The sequence below is a fragment of the Synchiropus splendidus genome, chromosome 3, assembly GCF_027744825.2.
Source record: "Synchiropus splendidus isolate RoL2022-P1 chromosome 3, RoL_Sspl_1.0, whole genome shotgun sequence".
Taxonomy (NCBI): domain Eukaryota; kingdom Metazoa; phylum Chordata; class Actinopteri; order Syngnathiformes; family Callionymidae; genus Synchiropus; species Synchiropus splendidus.
In genome coordinates, this window is record NC_071336.1 from 22403779 (window position 1) to 22426444 (window position 22666).

The 22666-nt window shown below is 41.1% G+C and overlaps 2 protein-coding genes across 3 annotated transcripts; one reads left to right on the forward strand and one right to left on the reverse strand.

Annotated features, from left to right (window-relative positions):
* Nucleotides 1-557: 557 nt before the first annotated feature.
* On the reverse strand, nucleotides 558-12692 carry ppp1r16a (protein phosphatase 1, regulatory subunit 16A). 2 transcript variants are annotated; one of them, XM_053860963.1, is made up of 11 exons: nucleotides 12590-12692; nucleotides 5730-6589; nucleotides 5487-5557; nucleotides 4715-4860; nucleotides 4451-4554; nucleotides 4187-4311; nucleotides 3861-3986; nucleotides 3710-3785; nucleotides 3411-3540; nucleotides 3180-3342; nucleotides 558-2908 (listed from the first exon to the last, which is right to left on the reverse strand). In XM_053860963.1, exons 2-11 carry the CDS (start codon nucleotides 5971-5973, stop codon nucleotides 2372-2374), a joined length of 1722 nt encoding a protein of 573 aa, XP_053716938.1. In that variant the 5' UTR covers nucleotides 5974-6589; nucleotides 12590-12692; the 3' UTR covers nucleotides 558-2371. The 2 variants fall into 2 exon arrangements, with proteins under 2 accessions (XP_053716938.1, XP_053716939.1); XM_053860964.1 differs by lacking the exon at nucleotides 12590-12692 and adding an exon at nucleotides 7112-7523.
* A 4463-nt stretch (nucleotides 12693-17155) lies between these two features.
* On the forward strand, nucleotides 17156-22513 carry foxh1 (forkhead box H1). Its single transcript, XM_053860094.1, is given in 6 exon segments — nucleotides 17156-17581; nucleotides 18804-18908; nucleotides 19895-20779; nucleotides 20782-20864; nucleotides 20997-21043; nucleotides 22299-22513. Coding segments are annotated over 6 exon segments (1734 nt in total). The 5' UTR covers nucleotides 17156-17182.
* The last annotated feature ends 153 nt before the right edge of the window (nucleotides 22514-22666 follow it).

The window sequence follows — 22666 nt, forward strand, 5'->3', positions numbered from 1 at the left end:
CGTAAATCAAAGGTATTTAATTAAAATGAAAATAAATAGTAATGACATAAGAACAAAATACTTTTTCAAAAATAAATTAATTCAGTCGTTCTTAAATCACAAACACTTGTGTTTTAATTTAATGTTTTAATTGTATTTAAATAAAAAATAATGTAAAAATATTTACAGTAAAATAATTTATTTGTAGATATTACAGCTACATACCACTTTTTAAATGATTGAAAATGTATTTTCACTTATTGAAAAAAATATTTTCTAAATATTTACATTTTGTTACAATTGCCCCATTTGTTTCTTGTTTAGTATTTTTTTTTTGGTTGCTTTTTTTTTAAATTGGTTAGCTTCTTTTTAAATATAGTATTTTCTAAATATTTTCATTATCTTTTATGTACATTTAATGTATTCATAAAAATAATAATTATTGATTTTTTAAAAATAATTACATAAATGACTATTACTGCATTTCTTTTTAATGCTTTTTAAAATACTTTTAATACTAAAAAATGACTTTTTTAAATAGTGCTGGTGACTGCTTGACTGATTCTGGACCACCACTCTCAGCACTTGCAGATTTCTTTAAGACAATTCCGAATTAAAGCCCATTCGGCTTGATGTCCTAAAGTGCGACTGCCAACATGATTACCACTTTATGAGTTGACGGAAAGCTGGCTAGAGCTTGTACGTCTCACACACACCGTCTCTGGAGTTTGTCTTCTGTAATGGTTAGGTAGCATGTGCTGGAGTGACATATGATATCCAAAACTAAAACGGTCCATGTGACTTCCAGGAGTCACTCAGGGAATGCGTTGAGTGACTGAAACGAAACAATCTGTTCCAGTGAGCCATGGCTGGAATGACACACATAAGTTTACACTTCATAAGATAATAAGGTTATCGTTTACTCACTAACACCACCAGAATATGGATTATAGAGTCAATACCTCTCAAAGGAATGGTTATTAGATAAATATTTACTTGAGAGTTAAATCTAACTTGTGACCTTCAGTTTGTCCTCTTCCTGCATTATTCATTTCTCTGGATTTATGATTATAAATTATTTTTTCTCCCTCGGGTGCAAGGTTAAACATCTGTCCCATCCTCATCAGACACGCAAGAGCGTATAAATACTGACAATTATGCTGCGACACAACAGTTATACGCGTTTGCTTATCAACTTCTGTTGAGATGTCATAAAAATTGTCACCGCTAGGTGGCAGACAAAGCCTTTCACGGGCACGCCGAAGCGCCACCCTCCGGACTTATTTAAAAAATCTTCCAACGCGTCCTAAGGTGTCAATCACACACAAAACCTCACGTATTTGTTTTCCTTTTACTAGACTCATTCGTCACCTGCAAAAAAGGAGGAAAAAATACACAACCAATTATAAATAAAATATTAAACTTATCACTTCTGTTCCGATAAATTACAAAATGTTGTAAGGGTCTTTTTTCTTCTTCTTAGAAACAATCATTAAATCAGATAAGATGTTTGAACAACGTGGGACCTTGTGCAACTGTGCAGAATCTTCACAATAATTTACATTCAACGATAAATAATCTCATATACATCAAAATATAATTGATATCTACCTTGAAATGTAAACAGCTTTTCTTAAAAAATGCCCAGTATTGAGTGAAAAACTGTATGCTGATTTACAAGGTAGAAGATAATCATAGTAAGAATGTATGTGTTTACAAATGACTGGTGTAATATGTTTACATCAATGCACGAAAACTAATTCATCTGCCCAAAAAAGGCCGCACATTAACCATGGCCCAGTGGAGAAACACACAGCAGGCTTTCCCATTCTGTCATGTGTGTAAACATCTGTCCAGCGATGCCCTCAGCACTTGTCTTTGTGTGAAACCACTGAAGACAATACATGCTGTCTCTGTAATTGCCTAAGAATGTAAATCAAATGTTGACGTGTATCATTCAAATCTTCTTGACATTTGCCTTCAGTGTTATGCTGCTATGCTTATGACGACAGAGATAATCCAAGAAATGTTTGAGAGGACAAAGACGTGAAGAAAAATAAACACTGACATAATACATCTCTATCAGTTGCCACGGCGATACAGCTTTGCTCTGTGCGACGCTGTCACAAGGGTCGCCACTCACAGAACTACCCATTTGAGTGTGGTAGTACTTTAGTACTTTAGCTAGCCCACGTCAAAGAGCAGAATCGGCATATTTTCGTAGCTAACCTGGACCTGTGTTCACATGCACTTGGCAGTAGCAGCATGCTGGTGACCACTGGAGGCATTAGAAATGAGCTTTCAGAAACGAACTTGGACAAAAATTGTGTTTCCATACAACACAATTGCAGTGAAATGTGCTGGAGTTGAAGAGAGACGAGTCGGTCCAAGTCTACATGAGACCACAGCAGGGCTCCTTGGCGGGGGGCGGGTCCTCCTCAGGGGCTCGCAGCTTCAACAGTGGAGGATCTCCACTGGTCGGAGTAAAGAAGACCTGACTTTGAGAGTTCACCTGTTCAGTCGTGGCGTGGCCTGGGATGCCTGGCTGCACTGGGGTAGTAGTGTCGGCGTCCACGCCCTGACCCTCCTCCTCCAGCGGGGGATGTAGAGGCGGGGCAGGTGCTGGGTACTTATTCAGCTTAGCTGCCGCCCGTTGTCGCTTCAGATCGGCCAGTGTTTGGTGCGACTTCTCCAGTGTCATACTGTCTGGACCATCGCCCGCCCCAGAGACAGGCTGAGGGCTTGGTCCGGACGAGGGGCTGAGATGGTAGGAGGCGCTGCGCTCAGTGAGACCCCCACCACTGAGACCCAGTTCTCCAGGAACAGGAGACGCAAGAAAGGCAGAGGTCTCTCCGTTCCCAAGACTGGACGTGAATTTACGGTCAATGGAGTCATGTTCCTCAGGATGTGACGCTCCGCTGCCAGTCGCCTGAGAAGGGAATTTGAAATTAAATTCAGTTTAAAATAAAATTCAGTTAAATATTATTTTCAGTTGCTATTTTAATGTAATGATGTGACTTTTTTATCTTGGACAGTCAAATTACATTCAAAATATCCAATATCAGTCAAAAAAAACATGATAAAAGAAAACAAATTTCAATAGTATAATTGTAATGATATTTTGACTGAAAATAAACCAAAACCAGAACATATACTCAGCGGTACAGTCCTTGCTGAGTGGGTCCATGGACCTCGCTCACCATGTTGACCTGATGATGCAGCTCATTGTCCGTCTGTCGATCCTCATCGTCGTCAGGAGGCTCTGGCTGCCGGCCTCGCTCCTGCCACACGATGGCCTCTTTATGATGCTCGCGCTTGTACAAACTGGAGCGCTCATTGACGCTGACACGACGGACCACTTTGCTGAAACGAAAGCAGCACACCTATAGTGAGGTCTGGTGCACGGGGGCTCCTCTGAAGGTCAGTCCTACCCTCTGCTGCCGGTGCTGGACGCCCGCCGCTGGAGCGTCCCCTTCTGCCGGTCCTGACCTTTCATGATGGCGTCGTGCTTGTGCTTCAGATCCATCAGTTTGGACCGGACCTCTTCGTCAATACAAACATCTGAAGCAACAGCAGCACAAGGTGATCGGCAAGAACTAATATTTTGGAAATAAAATTGTGACTAATTCCACTCTAACCACCAAACTGCACCAACAAAAACATTAATTCTAAAATATGAATTAAAACTAGTCATTTTTTAATGACTTAAAGTGATGACATCACAACTCACCCAGTGGTGTTTCATCCAGGACAGACTTAGCATTCAGACTAGCTTCATGAGCCACTAGCAGCTCCACCATCTGGATCTACAACGTAATGGTTCAACACGTTTGCTCCCGACGTAGGATGGACTTCAATATATGTTCAACTGCAAACATTACATGTCCCCAGCAGGCGGCAGCGTGAAGCGGCGTCCAGCCATCCGAATCCTTCACCTCCACCTGAGCCTTGTGCTCCAGCAGAAGCTCTCCCACGGACACGTAGCCGTTAGCTGATGCTATATGAAGCTGAGGGACAGTGACATAAATACCACTTCTTTTATTTTGTTGATAGGACAACAATGTTTTGACTCAAAATAACAAAGGAAAAGAAAATCTGCTTCACCTGATGATTATCTTAAACCTGCAGCACATTTATACACAGATAACTTGGAGCTCTATGTCAGACACATCTTCACTTCGCTTGCCTACACTGGACCATCTCTCACCAGAGTTGCTCCGTTCTCATCCTGAGCGTTCAGGTCAGCTCCACTCTGGATCAGGGTTTGGACATCAGCCAGCATGACTTCCTCTTTAGCTCCTCTGCACTCATCTATACGATCCTGAGTTATTCCTGCACACAGAAATCACAACTTTACTTCATCTCAGCCACTGCTGAGATGAGACTACTGATATGATGGGAGAAGGAATGATTTGGTGGGATCAATTATATAACTCTCTAGATGATCCGATCAGGTTGTGAAACCACTGACCCTGTTCTGCCATGACCATCTCCAGCAGTTCCAGAGTGGCCTCATCCTCACAGAGATCATAGGGCATGTTGCCATCAGCATTGACAGCCAGCAGGTTCGCACCACTGTAATGCACACAAACACAAGAAGCAAAAAAAATTCAAGAGCAAATCTACCTGGAAGTAAATTTGCATGCACACATGAAGGAGCTTTCGCATTGAAAAGCACATTGGGGACAGATTATGAGGAGGTAGGGTTTTTTTTGGTGACGGATTTCTCACTCACGCTTGAATCAGTAGCTGCACTAGCCCGGTGTGGCCGCAGGTGGCAGCAGCGTGCAGCGGCGTCCACTGCTCACTGTCTGACGCGTTGACTGAAGCCCCAGCGTCCAGCAGGCACTGCACGACCTCCACGTAATCATCTATGCAGCACTGGAAGCACCAACACGCATGTAAATATAAACTCCTATATGGAGCTACACAGACAAACAAGGTGGCTGCGTTCATGCTGTAATAACATGTTTCAATAAAACAAGAGCACTGACTCATGTAGTGGAGGATAATTTGCATGCCTTGCCCTCCTCCGAGCAAACAAACTCTCACAGTGAGAGGCACTCAAGTCGCCTACTTTCACATCTAACAGACGTGTTCACAGGTTAAATAGCTTGATTTGAGAACTTCCTATCATATGTGATACGTGTTCAAGATGAAACACATGAGGTTTTAAAGTGGAAAGGAAGCTACATGTACCAACTCGTGCAAAAGCTTTTAACACATAAGGTGAACCTGTTATAGAATAAGACATACTTAAGTATTAGGTGGGGCATTTTAACAGCCTTGGAGAGCTATACGACTAAATCCTATTGGCAAAATACAACAAATAACAGTGGACATTGTGGACCATAGTACTTCTAGGTGAGAAAAACAAGTGGTTCAGGTCCACAACTGCGTTCAGACAATGACAGAGGGAGTGGCTGTAATCATTTGTAACTCTAGCAGCAAATACCATTGATGACATGGTTCAAAAGTCATGTGTGAAATGAAGTGTGTGAGTTTACCTGATGCAGAGCTGTCAGTCCATCCTCGTTGACCAAATCTGGGCTGACTCCACTGTTTAGTAGCTGTCTCACTGAAACACACCAGTTATAACAACCTCATTGACATTCTTATCGGTTTCATAAACTGCAACAGTAAACACTTGTTACTGCGCTGGCTAACAACAAACTAAACAGCTTATAAGTTGGAGGCCTCTAAAATAGTGACAAAGACATCATTGATTGTTAGAAAGGCCACTGACTTACTCTCCTCCACGTCGTTGCGAGCAGCTGCATCCAGCAGTGTGACAGAGTCGGGAAATTTTACTTTCGTTGCCCGCACCTTCTTCTTCTCTGCTTTGGCCTTCGAACCTCGAGCTGCATCCTTTTCCATCTGGGCCCATGTTTTAAGTTGCTGGGCGCGACGCTTCTGGGCATGTTTCAAGCGTTCAGTGGCACTTAGACGTCCAATGGTGGACATCTCGGCCAGCAGCTCACTATGCTCTGCCATGCCAAAACACCTGCGGCAGACGGTTCCTACTGCAGATCCGAGAGGTTTTTCTTTTTCAGAAGTTACAGGCCTTTTTATTTTCTTATACGCATCTGTTAAGCCTCATTTTTCTTCAACTGGTGCACCCCAATTTAGCAGCCTCTTTCCGATATCCATAAAGGTGGAGACAAATTGATCAAAAATCAGGTGGTTCAGAGATGGAAGCATCCACGATGACAAAAAACTGAAAACCTGGCACATTCTGTTTGGTCTCTCTTGCATTCCTTGCTTTTAAACTTGAAAAAATTAAAGCAGGGGCCAATGATGTAAAGGGAAGCCATCTTTCAGTTCCAAAAGCCATGTTCTTAAAAGGAACCAACAATGACTACATGCTTATAAATATTCCACTTGAGAAGTCAGATGACAAAAAGGGCCACTTTGAAACAACAAAGATAGTGACTTGCACCTGCGTCTGAGAATACTTTGAGTTCCACATCCATCATTGATGAAAGCAAGGAGAAGACACACTCATAAAGACTAAAACTGCTCCTCTGTTGAAATGCAGAATGTGTGTTGTCATGGCTGTTCTTCTGAAACACAGGGTCTTCAGTGATGTCGAACTTCCGACTGCTTGCAGCTGTAGGACGAGATAAGACACAGTGAGAGAGAGCGAGTGCAGTGTTACAGTAATGTGCAGTTCTAGCACTCTCTTAATCCTGTTATCTTCAACCCATGAGCTTCTTCAACCTACTCCCTCCACTCCCACTACTTTCCCAAAGGAAACCTGAGATGATTGGACACATTTCATTAATGATTGACAACCCTCTGCTTCACACGCACTTTTATAAAAGGTTGAAATGCACAAGAGAAATGCTCAAAGATGGGTGCAAATGAGAGTTAAGTAGCTGCTATTTGAGAGGCTTCAGTGCAAGTTCTAACCTTCGCGGAACAAGATCGCAGTCACTGCGCTAGTTTCCCAGGTTTGTTATGCAGTTCCTGGCTGTTTCTTCTTCTGCTCATATATTATTTAGACTGTGGCCTACGAATGCTGAGATGGAGGTCAACTAGAGGGACTCGCTGAGTGAGCGAGAGAGTGACAAAAATACAACATAACATCAAGCAGAGACATCACAAAGTACAGTGTGTGTGTGGCACTGACCCCTTTTTCCAACAATGCAGCCAAGAGTTCAATGATGAGAAATAGGTCACAATTAATGTCAAATACTACAGTTGTAATTCAACAACAACACCAACAAGTTCTGGGAGATTTGGGGATTGGTACAAAAAAGAAACATACTGCTATTAGGCAGACAAAGCAATGCTCGATAATTGGATCACACAATGGAACAGTAATATCCATGTTGTGACACTCATCACAATATGATTTCATTTTCACTGCTCCACAGGTTTGACATTATAGTATATAACATGGCAAGACTGCGATTGTAAGGGTGCAATGTAACTCAACACCAACAAAAGGATGTTGTGTGAGAGCTACTGTCTGATATAAGTAAGGCTGGACCCACCTCATGCTTAACATAATACATTTGTGCCGTGGGAATTATCTAAAATCAATGAGTTTATTACCACAGAGAGATCCACAACAGCAAAGCTAAAGTGATGACATCTCGATGCACATTTGTGACACAGCTGTAATTGAGTTGAGCCCACCTTAACTCACTTTAGTCAATATGAGAGTGAAGTAAATTTACAGAAAATACTCACATACACATGCATACAAAGTGACATCAACCATTTGCCCAGTTCAAAAAGATGTTGTGTACAATGTTTATGTGTGTACAATGAACTGAGGTTAAACTGGTAAGTCACAAGTATATAACTCAAGTTAAACGGTTGACAGTTACCAAATGAATGTTACTCAGAGTATTTCTGGGCTACTAAACACCACTTTAAGGATTCCCTTGTATTGAGGAAATGGCTCCGTCCAAAGCATTGATAGCTGTAGTGACTAAAATGATAAAATTGATCTCTAACTAACTAATGTTGTTTATCAGTTTTACAACATCAAGTCTGGTCCAAGGTCCACACCTTCGGAAAAGATTGAACAAGTTACCACCCAGACTTGAGCCAAACCCTTCAAGGAAGTAAACAAATATGTAGCACATTGGGAACAAATTAGTCTGAGTGACTTGTATTTACACATCGACATGGAGAAACCTGAAACTGTAGTGTGAAATATTAAGGATTTTGCTGAAAGGGACTCATTATATGATAGAATATTTAGTATTGATAATCCAGTCCACGGGGTAATAGGATTATATTTTCAGGTCAGTAGTGAGACATATTTTAGATTATTAGAAAATATCAGGAGAATTTCATTTGAATGGTTGCTATGGTTCAATCCTGAAAGAAAGAAACCTGGTCACCTTTCAACAAAACAAAACCTTGTTCCGACTTCCGTGGTTGACAACGACGAACACAATCAATTGTGAGTAAATGGTACTTTCCAGCTCATGAACTACACACATACATGTTATGAAGTTTATATCGATCTAAACTTTAAAAGAACATGAAGCGAGACAAAGTTTAGGGGAGTCAGCCTGATCCATCACCAATGAAAACAATGCTCCTACAAATAATTTAAATCATTTTAATATTCCTATTGACTCCATTGGGTTTTACTTTCACTTTATCAGAACGTTATCCAAGCCATATATTTAAGCCTGTTGAATTAAACTCCCATAGAGCTATTAATTATGCAGCTAGACTTCAGTCACTGATCACTCATGCAGCCCCTCAATAAAAAGGCGTGGGGAAAATGCTGAGAAAAGTATGCTTCTTTTTTATTACCTTTTGTTCTCGATTTTTTATTCATTCAAGCATATTACATCTGTAATAATAATCCTAATATTAAAAGTCACAATACAAAACAAAAGATACAGTTGATTTCATTACAGTAGAGCAAAGTTCTTACTCTGAACTTCTAAGTCAGGGCCTGCTGCTGCTCTTCCTTGTGTTTCCTCCTCTAACCCAGGTATTTTTAGTCAAAAGCAACACTCATGAAGACAGAATGAACAGAACTCGGTGCGTCAATGGGACTTTTATGAACTTCAAAATTTTTTTCCACCTGATGACCTCACAGGATGGGCTGTCTGCAGCTGCTGCAACCTAATCTTGAATGAATAAGTCTAGTATGAAGCCACAGGCAAACCCAGTTAGAAGGCTCAAAAATTCTCTCCTTAGAAAGTCACCGTTCACACAGGAGGATCTGCTGTTAGATCATAACATCACAAGATGACATTATTCTGTCAAAATGGCAGCCCAGTACGGTCAGTTAGGGTTAACTGTAAAGCTTCTCTGTCCAGCAACACAAACAATGCTGAGTCAACTCAGCCTGGTGAATGTTCCAGGGAGTGATGCCAACTGACATAATCTGCCAGTGAAAAGATCTGAAACGCTAATTTGCTGTTGCGAAAAGCTACAAACAATAAGGGGAATTGATAAGTCTGCGACTGCTTACTGGTCACATTCACATCAAAAGGGATGTTTTCTAAAATTCTACTTGGTCACTGTAAGTAGTTGAGTCACAAATCTGCAGCTTAGAGCCCTAATTTTCCAGAGGAAGAAAATCGAAGGGGAACTGGCGGTCGACCTTCTAAGTCATGTCATGTGTAAAGGTTTCAGCATGTAATCGCCCTGAAACGCCTCTAAAGCTTGACGTGAACTTAAAGTCTTCAGCTCTGTGAGGTTAAATGAGCTACCAGAGGATGAATTAAGAACAGTTGAATAATCAGGTTTAGGAATCAGGCAGTGAAAGAATGCAATGAATGAGCAAAAAGCAGGAAATAAAGATGTTTGCAGGAAGAGGAAACAGACCGTTCAGCATCTATTGGCCATCTGGTGTCCTGACTATGACATCTTGGTGCAGAATCTGCCACATCTACGGGGAGTGGTCAAGTTGGGAATGCTAACAGGTCAACACAAAACTCACATCAAATTATACAAAGAACGGGGACAATTTTGTTGTTTTGTTTTGGTGATTTGTTGAAAAATGCCACAGGTTAGAAATGATTTCCTTGTTGTGTTGAAGGAAACATAATTCCAAACAAAAGTTACATCTTTTGCTACAGCCGAGCGAAAGATGTCTCTGTCCAATGAATTACACCAAAATATTTTTAGTCAAAACCATCTACAGCAGCTCCATGAAGCGACAGCTTTCAATGAAACATATTTACTACGGCTGGGACATTAATTTCCATTAATCAATTACAGACTACTACTACTACAGACTGAAGAGATCCAAATAACAGAACTTTCTATCACGGGGAACATTTTTCAGAGCACCAATTCCAACATTATAGAGTGTAATGTGCTTAACATCTTAAACACACCTGTCCTTCCTCTGCTTAAGCATAAATGTCAATCTGCTTCCAACAAGTTCCCACTAATCTGATTTTCAAATTGTTTTATGACTGCCTCTATCTGCACAAATGAACAGCATGGTATCATGGGTCATGATATCAACAGGCAAAGTAATATAAATATAATAATAAAGCTTTATTTGGATAGCACTTATAGAACGTTGTTCACAAAGTGTTTTATAGGCAGAGCAGAGAAGAATGCTTGCACTTGCTTGAACACAAAGTGGCTCATCTTGCAGTGAAGAAGAACAACGAAAATGTTTGGAAGTTCATAACAATTAAAATAATAAAAGGCAATAGAAATGACCTTTTAGCAGAGTCTTAAAAGGTGGAGGGACGTGAGCTCCGGATCTACGAGCTCTGAGAGGAAGGGCTCAGTCACCTCCAGATTTTAAGGAGAGATTGAAACCCACCACAGGATCTGAGGGTCCTGGCTAGTTCATAGGGGGTTACCATGACAGGCTTTAAAATTCACCAATGAAATCCTAAAGTCAATTCTAAAGAGGAGCCAGCGCAGAGAAGCTAACACTGGAGTGCAGGACGGTAGGAGTTATGATTTTGGACAAAGGACCAATGAATGCTGTAATGAGGGACTAATAGTTTTGTTATTGACTAGCTCGGCCGGATGTAGGTTAGGTAGGTTTCAGTGAACTTCAAAGTAGTACTTAATTTTATTTCTAAGCCAACTATAGTTAGGCCACATACCATTTACTCAGTTGACCCAATTTGGAACCCAGGGCTTGAGGTTGACGTGGCGTTTGGGAAAATGGTACCTGCCCTGTCACTTTAAACGCTGACTGAGGAGCGAACAAAACACACTTACAAAGAAAGAAAGAAAGAAAGAAATAAGAACTACAGATACAGCTCAGATCAGCGGTCAGTTTGCCATCTTGCGTCGTAACTCAAATATTGTGTAACAATTGAACAAATTGAAATCATGTACTGAAAATTCTAACTCATTATTGTCCTGTACCATGTGACATTAGCACCTTAGGTGTCCCCTTGAACAAAAAAAGCCATCTGAAATCACCTTGAAGTCTAAGGTCCACACGTCACCTTGCTGAATCTTACTGAAGTTGAAGCACTAACATTTATAGCGTCATTTTTAGAAGGATCTAACTGAGGTCAAATTAACCAGCGGTTGAGCACATGACTACAAGATTAATCCTGATGACAGGCTATTAAAAGTGCACCTCATTTGGCTTGAAGTGCGTTGACAGCCAGCTTATGACATTTAGGCAATTGATGTGTTACTTTTAACCAACTCCAGCTCAACAGGGGGAGGAAGGTGTAATCGTGAATCTCCAGACCTTCTTTTGTTATTTGGAATCTGATGTTTGAGTGCAAGGACCATCTTGATTCCTAAATTGTTCAAATTTTCTACAAAAACAAAGGTGCTAGCAGACATGTCAAGGAGCAGGAACTTTCACAACTAAGTCCAGCCTGCCATGCAACCTATTTTGGGTTCATCTATCCTTGAGCTCAGAGTGGCTAACTCATGATGTACGTTTGTATTATTGACCTTGTTTTTAAATGGTGACACACTGAAAAGCAAATTCATGGAAAACAGGCCTGTGTCACAGATAGTTGAGTCATCACTAAAGTAACATTTTAAATCAATAGTTTGTCAGTAGGTCTAAAAAAGAAGAAAAAAAGAAAAATACACAGCATGTTTGATGTAAAAATGGAGGATAGTTCTGGTCCTGTATAACTTGAATGGTCGGCTTCATATTTCATATATGGACAGGTTCGGTGAGGTCTCTGTATTCTATGTCATCAGACTTTCGTCTTGTGTACATGTATAAATTTACAGATAACATTATTAAACTCTTGATATGACTCTCGATGCGAAATGCTGAGGGACGAACTGTGGCCGGGCAGGATGACACGGGAGCCGTATTAGCTAACATAGCGGTGGACTCAACAGGTGCTTAGTCTGACAGGTAACGTAAGCACTTCGTTTAAACTGCCCGGATTAGATTAGCAGTAATGACTCCATCCGCTGAATCGAGTCTTGATTTAAAAACATAAAAGTATAAACAACATGTGTGGCATAAAACATACTTTTATCCAGAGTCATGCTAACGTAGTCGCGTTGCTCTCAGGTTAGCTCACCTTCAACAAGGCGACAGTGGCGGGTTCAATTGCTTTAACACGGTTTCAACTTAACGGTTAAGTTTAAAAACACTTAAACTACCTTAATAATAAGTGAGGGAAAAAAAGCTCACTAGTGCCCGGTTATAGCGACGTCTTACCGGGTTGGAGTGCTCCCTGTTCTGGTCGGTGGCGCAGAGACGAAGTCAGCTTCTGTCCTTCGCTCCTGCTCAGCGCCAGCCCTCCGGGGAGCGTCACCATGGCAACTAGACCAATACAGGAATTGCCGCTAGAGGGCGACAAATAAAATAGAATAGATTGACTTCATATCGCAATATTGGGTTAAAGCGGTGACATACAGTATGTTTCTTGTGTCAAGGTGATGTATTTATTTTGTTGTAATTTATCTGTCTCAATAATATATTGTTATTTTTCTTGCATTTTTTTCCACCACATTCTTCCTGAATTATAGAGATATTTTCACTGCATTAATAGAAGTAAACATGACAGGTTTTTGTAGTTTGATCAGGTTTTACTTTGATTTAATTCCCAGATGGTGCGTTCTCGCGCGACTTCGAAATATCTCCATATTTAAAATTTTTAATATTTAAAATAATAATCTGGCATGTACGACGGGAAAAATATAACATACGTAGAGAAATCAATAGTGCGGAAAAAGAGACAGAAATAAAACAAACCCATTCATGTATTACTCAGAAATACAGAAATATTCGGTACACACAATAAACAAAAAATAAATTACTCAGAAACAGGGCAGTTATTTATTTTCTTCAAGTGAATACAATAAGATTCTGGCGCTTTGTTCAAGAGCTTACTTTTTCAATGACAAATTAAAATCTTTACGTCATCAATTCTTAATGTGGAAAGAACATTTTAATCGAAGGCAAATCAGGCTAGTTTTTTTCAGTTCTGTAGATAAAACTCATAGTTTTGGTGTCTCACAACCAGGACAAACCTTTTCATGTGATACCTGCTTTCAGTTGCAGGATGGTGGAGTTTTATTTGGCACCTCAAAGTCTGAGTTGTGGTTCTCAGCAGTAGGAATCCGCTATTTATTATGGCCCAAATGGCCATCAATGTGACGAACAGGTGAATTAACCTGCTCTCCTGGGCTCTATCATCCGATTTGGGGGGTAGTAGCCGCCTAACAATTCATCACAAGATTTGAATCAGTGCAGCAGAGAAAACAAACCCGTCTGAGTCAGATAATGACAGGACTTTCTCATGGTATCAGGATGAGACTTAGCAGAGGATTTGTGCAAAGACAATTAGCAGACATGAACGGCCTTGTTCTGGACGCTGCGCCATTCAGATGGTGGCCCATTCTTCTCCCACTGAGCCGACTAATCCTGACCAAACCTATTACGCATCTCTGCAGCAGACAGGAAGACACTTTGTATTTAAATCACACATGTGCAAATGGAACCAGACAGTGCGCGGAGGTTTCGTCTGAACATGTTTAGTTTTGCTGTGGCGAATGAACGCTCAGTTTCATTTTATCACCTAAGAACCGGCTGTTTTACGGATCGTGACTTTGAAGCCACTAGAGGGGAGAAAACGCTTCACTCGCGGGAGGAAAAAATGGAGCAGGTGAAGTCAGTTGGTTGTTAATGAAGCGCCAAGTGGAAATGAAGTGCAAACGTGGGAATTTGGTAAGAGAGCTCCACTGACATGAAATGCTTTTGAAGTGCACAAATGAACTTTTGCTTGGCTCATGTTCAGTTGGATTGTGTTCCACTTCTGTTGGTTGTCCGTGGTTTAGACGTGTAAAGTTCCATTACAGATCGCTTTCCTTTGAATTGTTATTTAAATGTCAATATTTCGTTTTTTCAACAATAACGTCTGAAGTGTCTTCTAAAGCAAAAGTAAAGTGATGGTTGTTTAGTTTTCTAATTTTTTTTCTGCATGACTTTTTAATGTTTCAATTATTTTTTCACTCAATTTGTTTGGTTGACTTGTCTTGTCGCTTCAACTTGTTATTTATTGAAACCTTGAAAGCACTGCTGTCTGATTTGCCTCGTCCAGTGTACACTATCATTTTTTAATTTACTTTTGAATATTGAATATTTTCCATTGAAATTTTCTCCAAAGTTTAGTACAGAATGTGGCTTCTATTTTGTCACATTTTGTTAAATTATTGAAAAAATATTTACTGTATTACACAAAAACATCTGACAATATCAGACAATAATTATGAATCCAGAATGCAGTTATATTATGTTTTTTTTTGTTATTTTATTCTTATTAATGCAGTTGTGTCCTATTTATATATTATATTTTATATTTTATATTGTATTTAATATTATTGTATTTTATATTTCATATTGTATTTAATATTATATATGTTATATATTATATTTACATTATATTTTGTATTGTAATACTGTAAAATGTATGTCTCTTCGATAAAGAGAATGACAGTATGACGTTGCTTATTCATGAGATTAAAACTTCTGCTCACAGAATTAAGGAGTTGCATTTTACATAAAAATATATTACATTATTAATTTTTGAAATAGACATTAAATGTCTCCACCTGTTACTTATTTTTGTGTAGCAATGAGCGAATCCGAAAAAATCATACTTGATTTTAAGGGAGAAATCAGTGGTTTTGTTGATTCTTGGTGTGATTTCAAGCTTGTTTCAGTCATGTTCTCAGGTGTGAACTGTCCACTCATCCCCAGCACTTCACAGCTCGTCAGAGTCAGAAAATCCCCACGTCGTTTTGAATAAGACCCCCGCCCCCTGCATCTGTTACCGGCCTCAGATCTAGGGGTATCTGGTCGGCAACAATAGATTTCCGCTATATACGATGCAAAAAATCTGTGAAGCACATGAGAAGGACACGGTTTCGCTCAGCTCAGTTGTTTACTGTTTTTTTCCTCCACAATGAAAACATATAATTCAACATAATTCAACAACTGTAAAAACTCTAATTCAACATTTTCAAAATACATTTGAAGCAACAAAAACAAGCAACAATACAGCCATATTTGCACATAAAAACAACATCAGTGCGAAACAAAAGGACCCAAACACCAAATACAACAATCTATATCCTCACACACGCAACCCACGTGATACCGTCTCTATATTAGAAAACTAAATGATAGACTCTCATTGCAAAACCTCACCTCAAACAGACATACAATCACTCACAAACACTTTTAATTTACTTTAACGAGCTGAGGAGCACTTATACCTCCTTTTTACTGCTTACCTGTGAAGCACATGAGAAGGACACGGTTTCGCTCAGATCAGTTGTTTACTGAGCTGCGCATGCGTCACTCATGTGCCTCACGGCGCATGTGCACCACCTCCTGGACAAATAACAATCCAACTTTTTCAAATGAACAAATGGTGTTACTTTGAAAAATGGGGGTGAATGTTTTTTCTTCTTTTTCCTTACGAATTTTCTGGGTATTTTCTAACCCACAACACATCCTCACATGCAAAACAGCCGCCTTTTCGGAGAAGGGGACTGTCTCCAGTTGCCAACGGGGCGCCTTCTAATCCAACTTGTTTTCACTGTCTTACTGGGAAGCAAGAGTTTGCACATTAGCACTACGTTAAGGTGGACAAAAGGGGAACATTCCCGAAACTCTAGCGAATAGAGCCCGGGGAGACCCCCGCTGGGATCCAACAACCCCCCCACCGCTGTGCGCATTCTCATTACGCATCCAAGGTTGATAAAATATGCTGATTGTCAATAAAATGCATCCAGAGAAAGAGCTATTTGACGACAAAATCTAAAATAAAAAAGTCGATTGAAAGAGTGCAAATTACGGACATATGAATTTAGACTTTAAGTAAGAAATAGAAACGCGGAAAAAAAGACATTCCATTGCACGTTAAAAATAACTTCAAATTATGAAATGTCCATTAAATAATAAATATGCATTTATTGTTTAGTCGAATTACATTTTTAAAAAGTTAATAAACTATATAATGCCACAAAAGACCAATTACATGGAAATAGTGTAATAAAAGATCAAATATATTAATGAAAGTATATTGTTGATTTCCAGTTAAAGTGTTTTTAAGTATATATTTTAATAGATTGCAGTTAGGTTGTGCCTTTGTGACAATGTTCCCTGTGTTATCAGGTTTCCTGTTGGTACCAGGCAGCGAATATTACTATAAACATTAGGAACTACCGTAATTAAATGGTACCAGCAGCAATATGAATATTGACGTTTCATGACTTATTACCAACCGGCCGCCAGCAGCGCTGTGCCTCTTCTGTTTTGAGTAAAAAGCGCACTTATAAGGGCAAATGTTTATTGCTGGTCAGAAATTGTTTATTGTGGGTAGCTTCAATCGAGACCCCCCCCCACCAACACCAGCCCACAGCTTCGGTCCCTCTGAACCCCCTCAGCTCAGTTTCAACTGACTGGATATAAAGGCAGTGCCGTCTCTTTCGCGCCCTCTCTGCTGCGCGTCAAGCTCCTGAGCGGAATGAAGCGCATTTGCCGGTGATGGTATGATGACGCTTATTTACGGGACCACCTCTCCGTTTCTCCCCCTGATGCAGGTCTCAGATAAGTGGCCATCCTCACCCTGATGACGCGGCGGGATTTACATGAAACTGTGAATTGTTTGCTCTTCAAATAGAGTCCGCCTGGAGCCAGCAGTCTGCCGCAAGTTAAGGACCGACTCTTTGACCTCCCTCCCCCTCTTTTTTCCTCCACCGTCCGAACCCCAGAACCTGCGTCCTACTGCGGCTGATCAGCATGACAAAGCACTGGCCGGAGCTGCTGGCACCGCCCGCCCTCTCTCACCTGGACCACGACCCTCAACTTGACTTCATTGCTCAGCCGAGCTTCGGAGCGGTCAGGAGCTCCGCAGCCCCACACTGGAACCCACACTCTGCCCAGATGGTTCCCCAGTACCAGCCCCTTAACTCGGCACCTTCATTCATGGATAAACCCTCACCACCGACCCAGCAGGAGAACCATTACAACCAGGGGTCTAATGCCCCGGACCCGTGCTGCGATGACCGGGAAAAGAGTGGCTCTGGAGTGGGAAAGAAGAAGAACTACCAGCGCTACCCGAAACCCCCCTACTCATATCTGGCTATGATAGCGATGGTCATCCAGCGCTCTCCCGAGAAGAAGCTCACTTTATCTGAGGTATTTTCTTTCTCTTTAAAATGCATGTGAAACTCCTGAAATTCTGTCACTGGAGTCTGGTTCCAGAGCTCAAATGAATGCTTCTATCTAGCTTCACTTTCAGTGGTAAAATGGAGATGAATTAATAAATTAAGTTAACATGTTTCAGAGGAATTTAGTTAATATCCTCTATATCATATCTGCTGAATGATTCATGAACAAAAACAGATATTATCTCAACTTATATTGTGAATGAGCGAGCCTTTTTAATCTGTGATTAACTTTCTATAAAACTTAAATTTACTTTTCAACTTGTTTATATTTAAAAACAAAAGTACAACTGTTAAGCATCTGCAAAATATATTATGAATTCATAAGTGGGTTGAATTTTTTGAACATCCTTGGAGTGGAGAAAATAGTGCTATTGGTAAAACTCAAATATGAAATGTGAAAAAAAAAAATCTTGTTTTTTGCAAGAGTTGCACCTGGTTCTGGACTCTGCCCACACAACACATTTGACAATTGGCGCTTTGTGCACCCTTCGCGGTTTTGAGTCACAAATTTTCTTGTAAATTGTTAAATGACACAAAAAGTCTGATATATTAATAATAATAATTTAATTTAACCCTAACCAGAAAGACAAACCACAAGTGGTGTCATGGCCAACATCTATAACAGTGGGGACCCTTCTGGTAGTAGAAAAAACAAATTAATTAAAGCATTCTTGAACTGAACAGTGTGTACAGTTGATATCATCACATTTCATGTATTCAAAATTCATCTTAACTCAAAAGCAGTCCAAGCTTTCAGATGCACATCCAGTTCGCTAGAGAAAAATATCACATTTTCAAAAATAAACAGAGTATAGAAAAAAAAAACAGCTTTTAAGTGTAACTGCTCATTTGAGCTTTGAATTTAATGTGTGGCGTAGAATAGGTACCTAAGTAGTATATTTACAAACAGAGTTAATTTGGACATGGTTGGAATGATTTCACTAAAATCAGCTCAGTTCAAATGACGCAAAGCAGCGGCAGCTCGCTGACACGTGCCTGCCACTCCGCCATTCTCAGTTTGTTGTGATAAGCAGTGAAACCAGACACTGATCTATATCAGTGAGGTGATAAGAGATACAGTAAAGGGTCACAACACACGCAATGGCTGTCATGACAGAGTGAATCTTTCCCTTTACATTGCCAGTGTTGCGTCACAGAGCACCAGACAACTAAAGACTTCTGTGTTACAGATCCTGAAGGAGATCAGCACACTCTTCCCGTTCTTCAAGGGAAACTACAAGGGATGGAGGGATTCTGTCCGACACAACCTTTCTTCTTACGACTGCTTTGTAAAGGTTTGCGTCTTCTTATTACTCATTCTGCTGTCAGAACAGCCTTCTTAGTTGAAATTCTGCGCAGGATTTAAATCTCTCAGAGTAGCTCTGACAGAGGGACAAGACGTTAAGTTAGAAGTGGTTGAGTTGAAAATTAGAAATTAGTGTGCGAAACAAGTGGATCAGCTGGACAGCTCACATGGAGATGTTTGGAAACAAACGTCAGGGAAGCCAGACCCCTGGTTTGGACGCATCAAGGAATGTTAGAAAATTAATGCAGTGGGTAGAAGATGTCGAAAAGATCGTTGAGGTTCATAGATGAAGTAAAGGGACGACATGAAGAGGATGCGGTGAGACCAAGGAGGAGGACAGGATAAGGTGGAGGAGGCTCCCTTGCCGCGTGGCTTGAGCATCAACACTTTGATAGGCAGTGGAGCTTGAATTTTAATGGAACTAGACGACCCTTGAAAATAGCCACCACAGCATTTTGACAAGGCACGATGTATCCATGCATCAGGTGTGATATCAACTTGGTGGAACTGGCCCTGTGTTTCATTTGTCTATTTTGTTAAGGATCTATTTTCATACTTAGAAGTTGGCTGCGGTGACAGTGGTGTGCTTCGGTTCAAAGGTTCTTCTGCAGACCTTGATTGTCAGAAGGGGTCTTTTACGTTCCTTCTTGCATTTTTAACCCCTGGAAGCCACAGCTAGTACCTGAAAACTCATGATCATTAGAGAGTGTCATCTATCAGGCTGTCCATGGTCTCCGCCGTCATGTCAGGCCTTGGCTGTCAATACCCACCAAAAATTGCGAATGGTTCTGAGGACTTGGGTGACCTGGATGAAACGTGTTTTAGACTAATCCCATGTTTGTTGAGATAAGAGTATCAGATACTGAAATTGAAACTTCAAACTCGTTTTAAGCTTTTGTCAAGTTAATGTGAACAATATTCCTGTTCGACAAGGTTTTCTTGCCACGTATTCACTGACTCCTCCTCCACCTGCAGGTGTTGAAGGACCCTGGGAAGCCTCAGGGCAAAGGCAACTTCTGGGCAGTGGAGCTGAATCGGGTTCCTCTGGAGCTCCTCAAGAGGCAAAACACGGCCGTCTCACGGCAGGATGAGACCATCTTCGCCCAGGATCTTGCTCCTTACATCCTGCAGGGACACAAACCAGAATCGGAGCCATCTCCCGACCCGGTGTCGTCCCTCCCCCCTCTGAGTTCTAGAGACCTCTCCCCACAGCAGGAGGACCTTTTCCGACCAAAACTGGACTCTTCTTTTGCTATTGACTCGTTGCTGCACAGTTTCCGGCCTTCCAGTGCCTCTGGAGATGTGGATATCAGAGATTGTTGGGGCGAGGTGGAGCGTGTGTCGCCCCCACGTCCTCTATACGCCTCGTCTGCTCGAAGCGCCTCTGCGAGCTCCGCCAGTCCGGCCTCCACCCCCTCGTCTTCTTCTGATGAGGAATGGAAAGCTACATCGCTGTCCGGAAAACGGGTCTCATCAGAAACCGGGCCCGGAGGCTACGACTTCAGACAACCGGTCCACAAATCTGCTCGAAGGGAAACTGTGGCGCCCCCCTGGGAGCTACCCACCTCTTACGCCAAATACGCTCCCCCGAACGCTGTCGCTCCCCCGAGCATGAGGTTCAACAGTGGAGCGCTGATGCCGCTTCATGGAGGACTTCCTATGTACGGTTACAGATCCTCTCCAGTCAGTCCTGGTCACTTTTTGAGTCGGGCCTACTGGCCCATCCTGCCCAGTGGACGGGTTCCAGTCCAAGCCCCTCCCCGCGTCATGGACCTTGACAACATGTTGCAGTCAGTGCCGCCCAATAAAAGTGTGTTTGATGTTTTGATGCCACCCAATCAGAACTCACATCCTCCTCAACCAGCCAGTACCCATTTCAGAAAGAGTCTTTACTGAATCGCTACCCGCAATACTGGCAGACTCTTATTTCTGAACCAACTGTCAAGTTTTTAAATGACAAAATCTACCTCCACCAACTTGGCAGAATAAACCGTTGCACTGTTTTTTTTTAAGAACGTTTACTTTTTGATATAGAAATAGTGTGTTCTGTGCCTCTCTTGGCTTCATTTATCATCAGGTCGCTCTTCTTGATGCTGCCTCCTCAGTGTGAAGACACTAGTCAAGGTGCAATTCTGTTCTGCAACATCTACCTCAGTTATTTCGGAACCAAAGTCTTGCACTGGAGAATATTTGCACTCATCCAACTTCATACTTGAATGGGAAACCGGTATGAATGTTTACTCTGCTCGACACGTGAATGTTTTGTAGCCTTTTATTGTGTTTTGTACATTTGTGTGAATTAACTGCCGCTGCTGAACAGGGGATGTAAATAAATAGTTTATTTTGACCGCTGTGTTCCTGAGTACTTCAAAGCTCACGTGAACAACCATCTCCAACACAGGGATGGAGCTTAGCAGAACAGAGTTCAGACTGGCTACATGGTTCAGGTTAATGTGCAGTTCATTAACATAGATGAATTAGGGCTGGAACTTAAAGAGATTCATTAATTAAAGACAAAAGTAAGTTGATAGATCTCTAACAGATTTAACATTTAAGCCATGTGATGAGATGTGACTGAAGGAGATTGTGCTGATGGACAAACTTTATATTTAGTTTAAATTCAAAATAAATTTGACCATTCTGGTGTCCAGTATTGAAACACGATAAACAATAAAACAATAAAATGGATTAATTACACTAGAGTGCCAACTGCAAAAACAGTTCCAGATTAAAGCAGCTTGACATTTAAAAGTAAGGACGTATCTTGAGTGTTGAATGATGGCTGCTGCATTTAGGAAAGGAGTAAAAAATAATGCTGGCAGAAGAATCATATCCATAGGTAGTTTGTTGCATACGTATTTCACATGACTGTAGAAAAACAGAACTCAATTACTTTACAATACAATCATTAGAATAACTTTGGGGATTCAAGAACTGTGTTGGCTCACTGAAGAAAAGATAAACTCTTGGGTAAAAGCATTGAACGCCAATGTGTTCACATTTGCGAGTTATTTTGTTATTTTCAAACAGACACTTCACATCCTTGGCAAAGCTAACAAACAATGCACCATGTATCCTTTCATATCACTCAGTCAGCATAGTCACATGATATCAATCCCTAAATTTCTTAAGTGCTGGCAGACTGTTTTTCCCTTTGTCGTTTGATAGTAACGGACCACACAACACACAAGCAACCAAAGAGGAAACAAACTAAAAGATAGCAGCACGACAGCAGTGAGAGGAATGACTAACATTGCAGGTTTATAAAATGTAACTTTCTTTCCCAAGGTAACCCACATCGGCAGCACCAGGGGTCCAAGCTGAGATGGTGAGCGATAAACGGCAAACAATCTTTGATCACAAACCATGGCCCGCGCAGGTTACCGCACACACACACAGATTAATGTCAACGATCCTCTGGCCGTCACCCTCCTGCTGCTCCCTATCTCTTTATCAGCAGCCCTCGCATGCCTGCTCTACCTCACCTTCCTTCCTCCCATCATTCCTCACCAAAATGGAGGAGGGGACAATTTATGCATCCCCCCCCCCCACCTTCACAACATAAACAGCCCTTCGGTGTCAACACACTCATGAATTTACATGATGGCTGCATTCAACCACATACATTTGTATACAGACAATTCTGTTCCAAGGGAGGTGCCAAACTCAGTCACACAAGGGACCAAACATTTTAAGTTCAGTAGTGGACAACTTAGAATTTTATTTACTAACCTCTGTCGTTGAGAG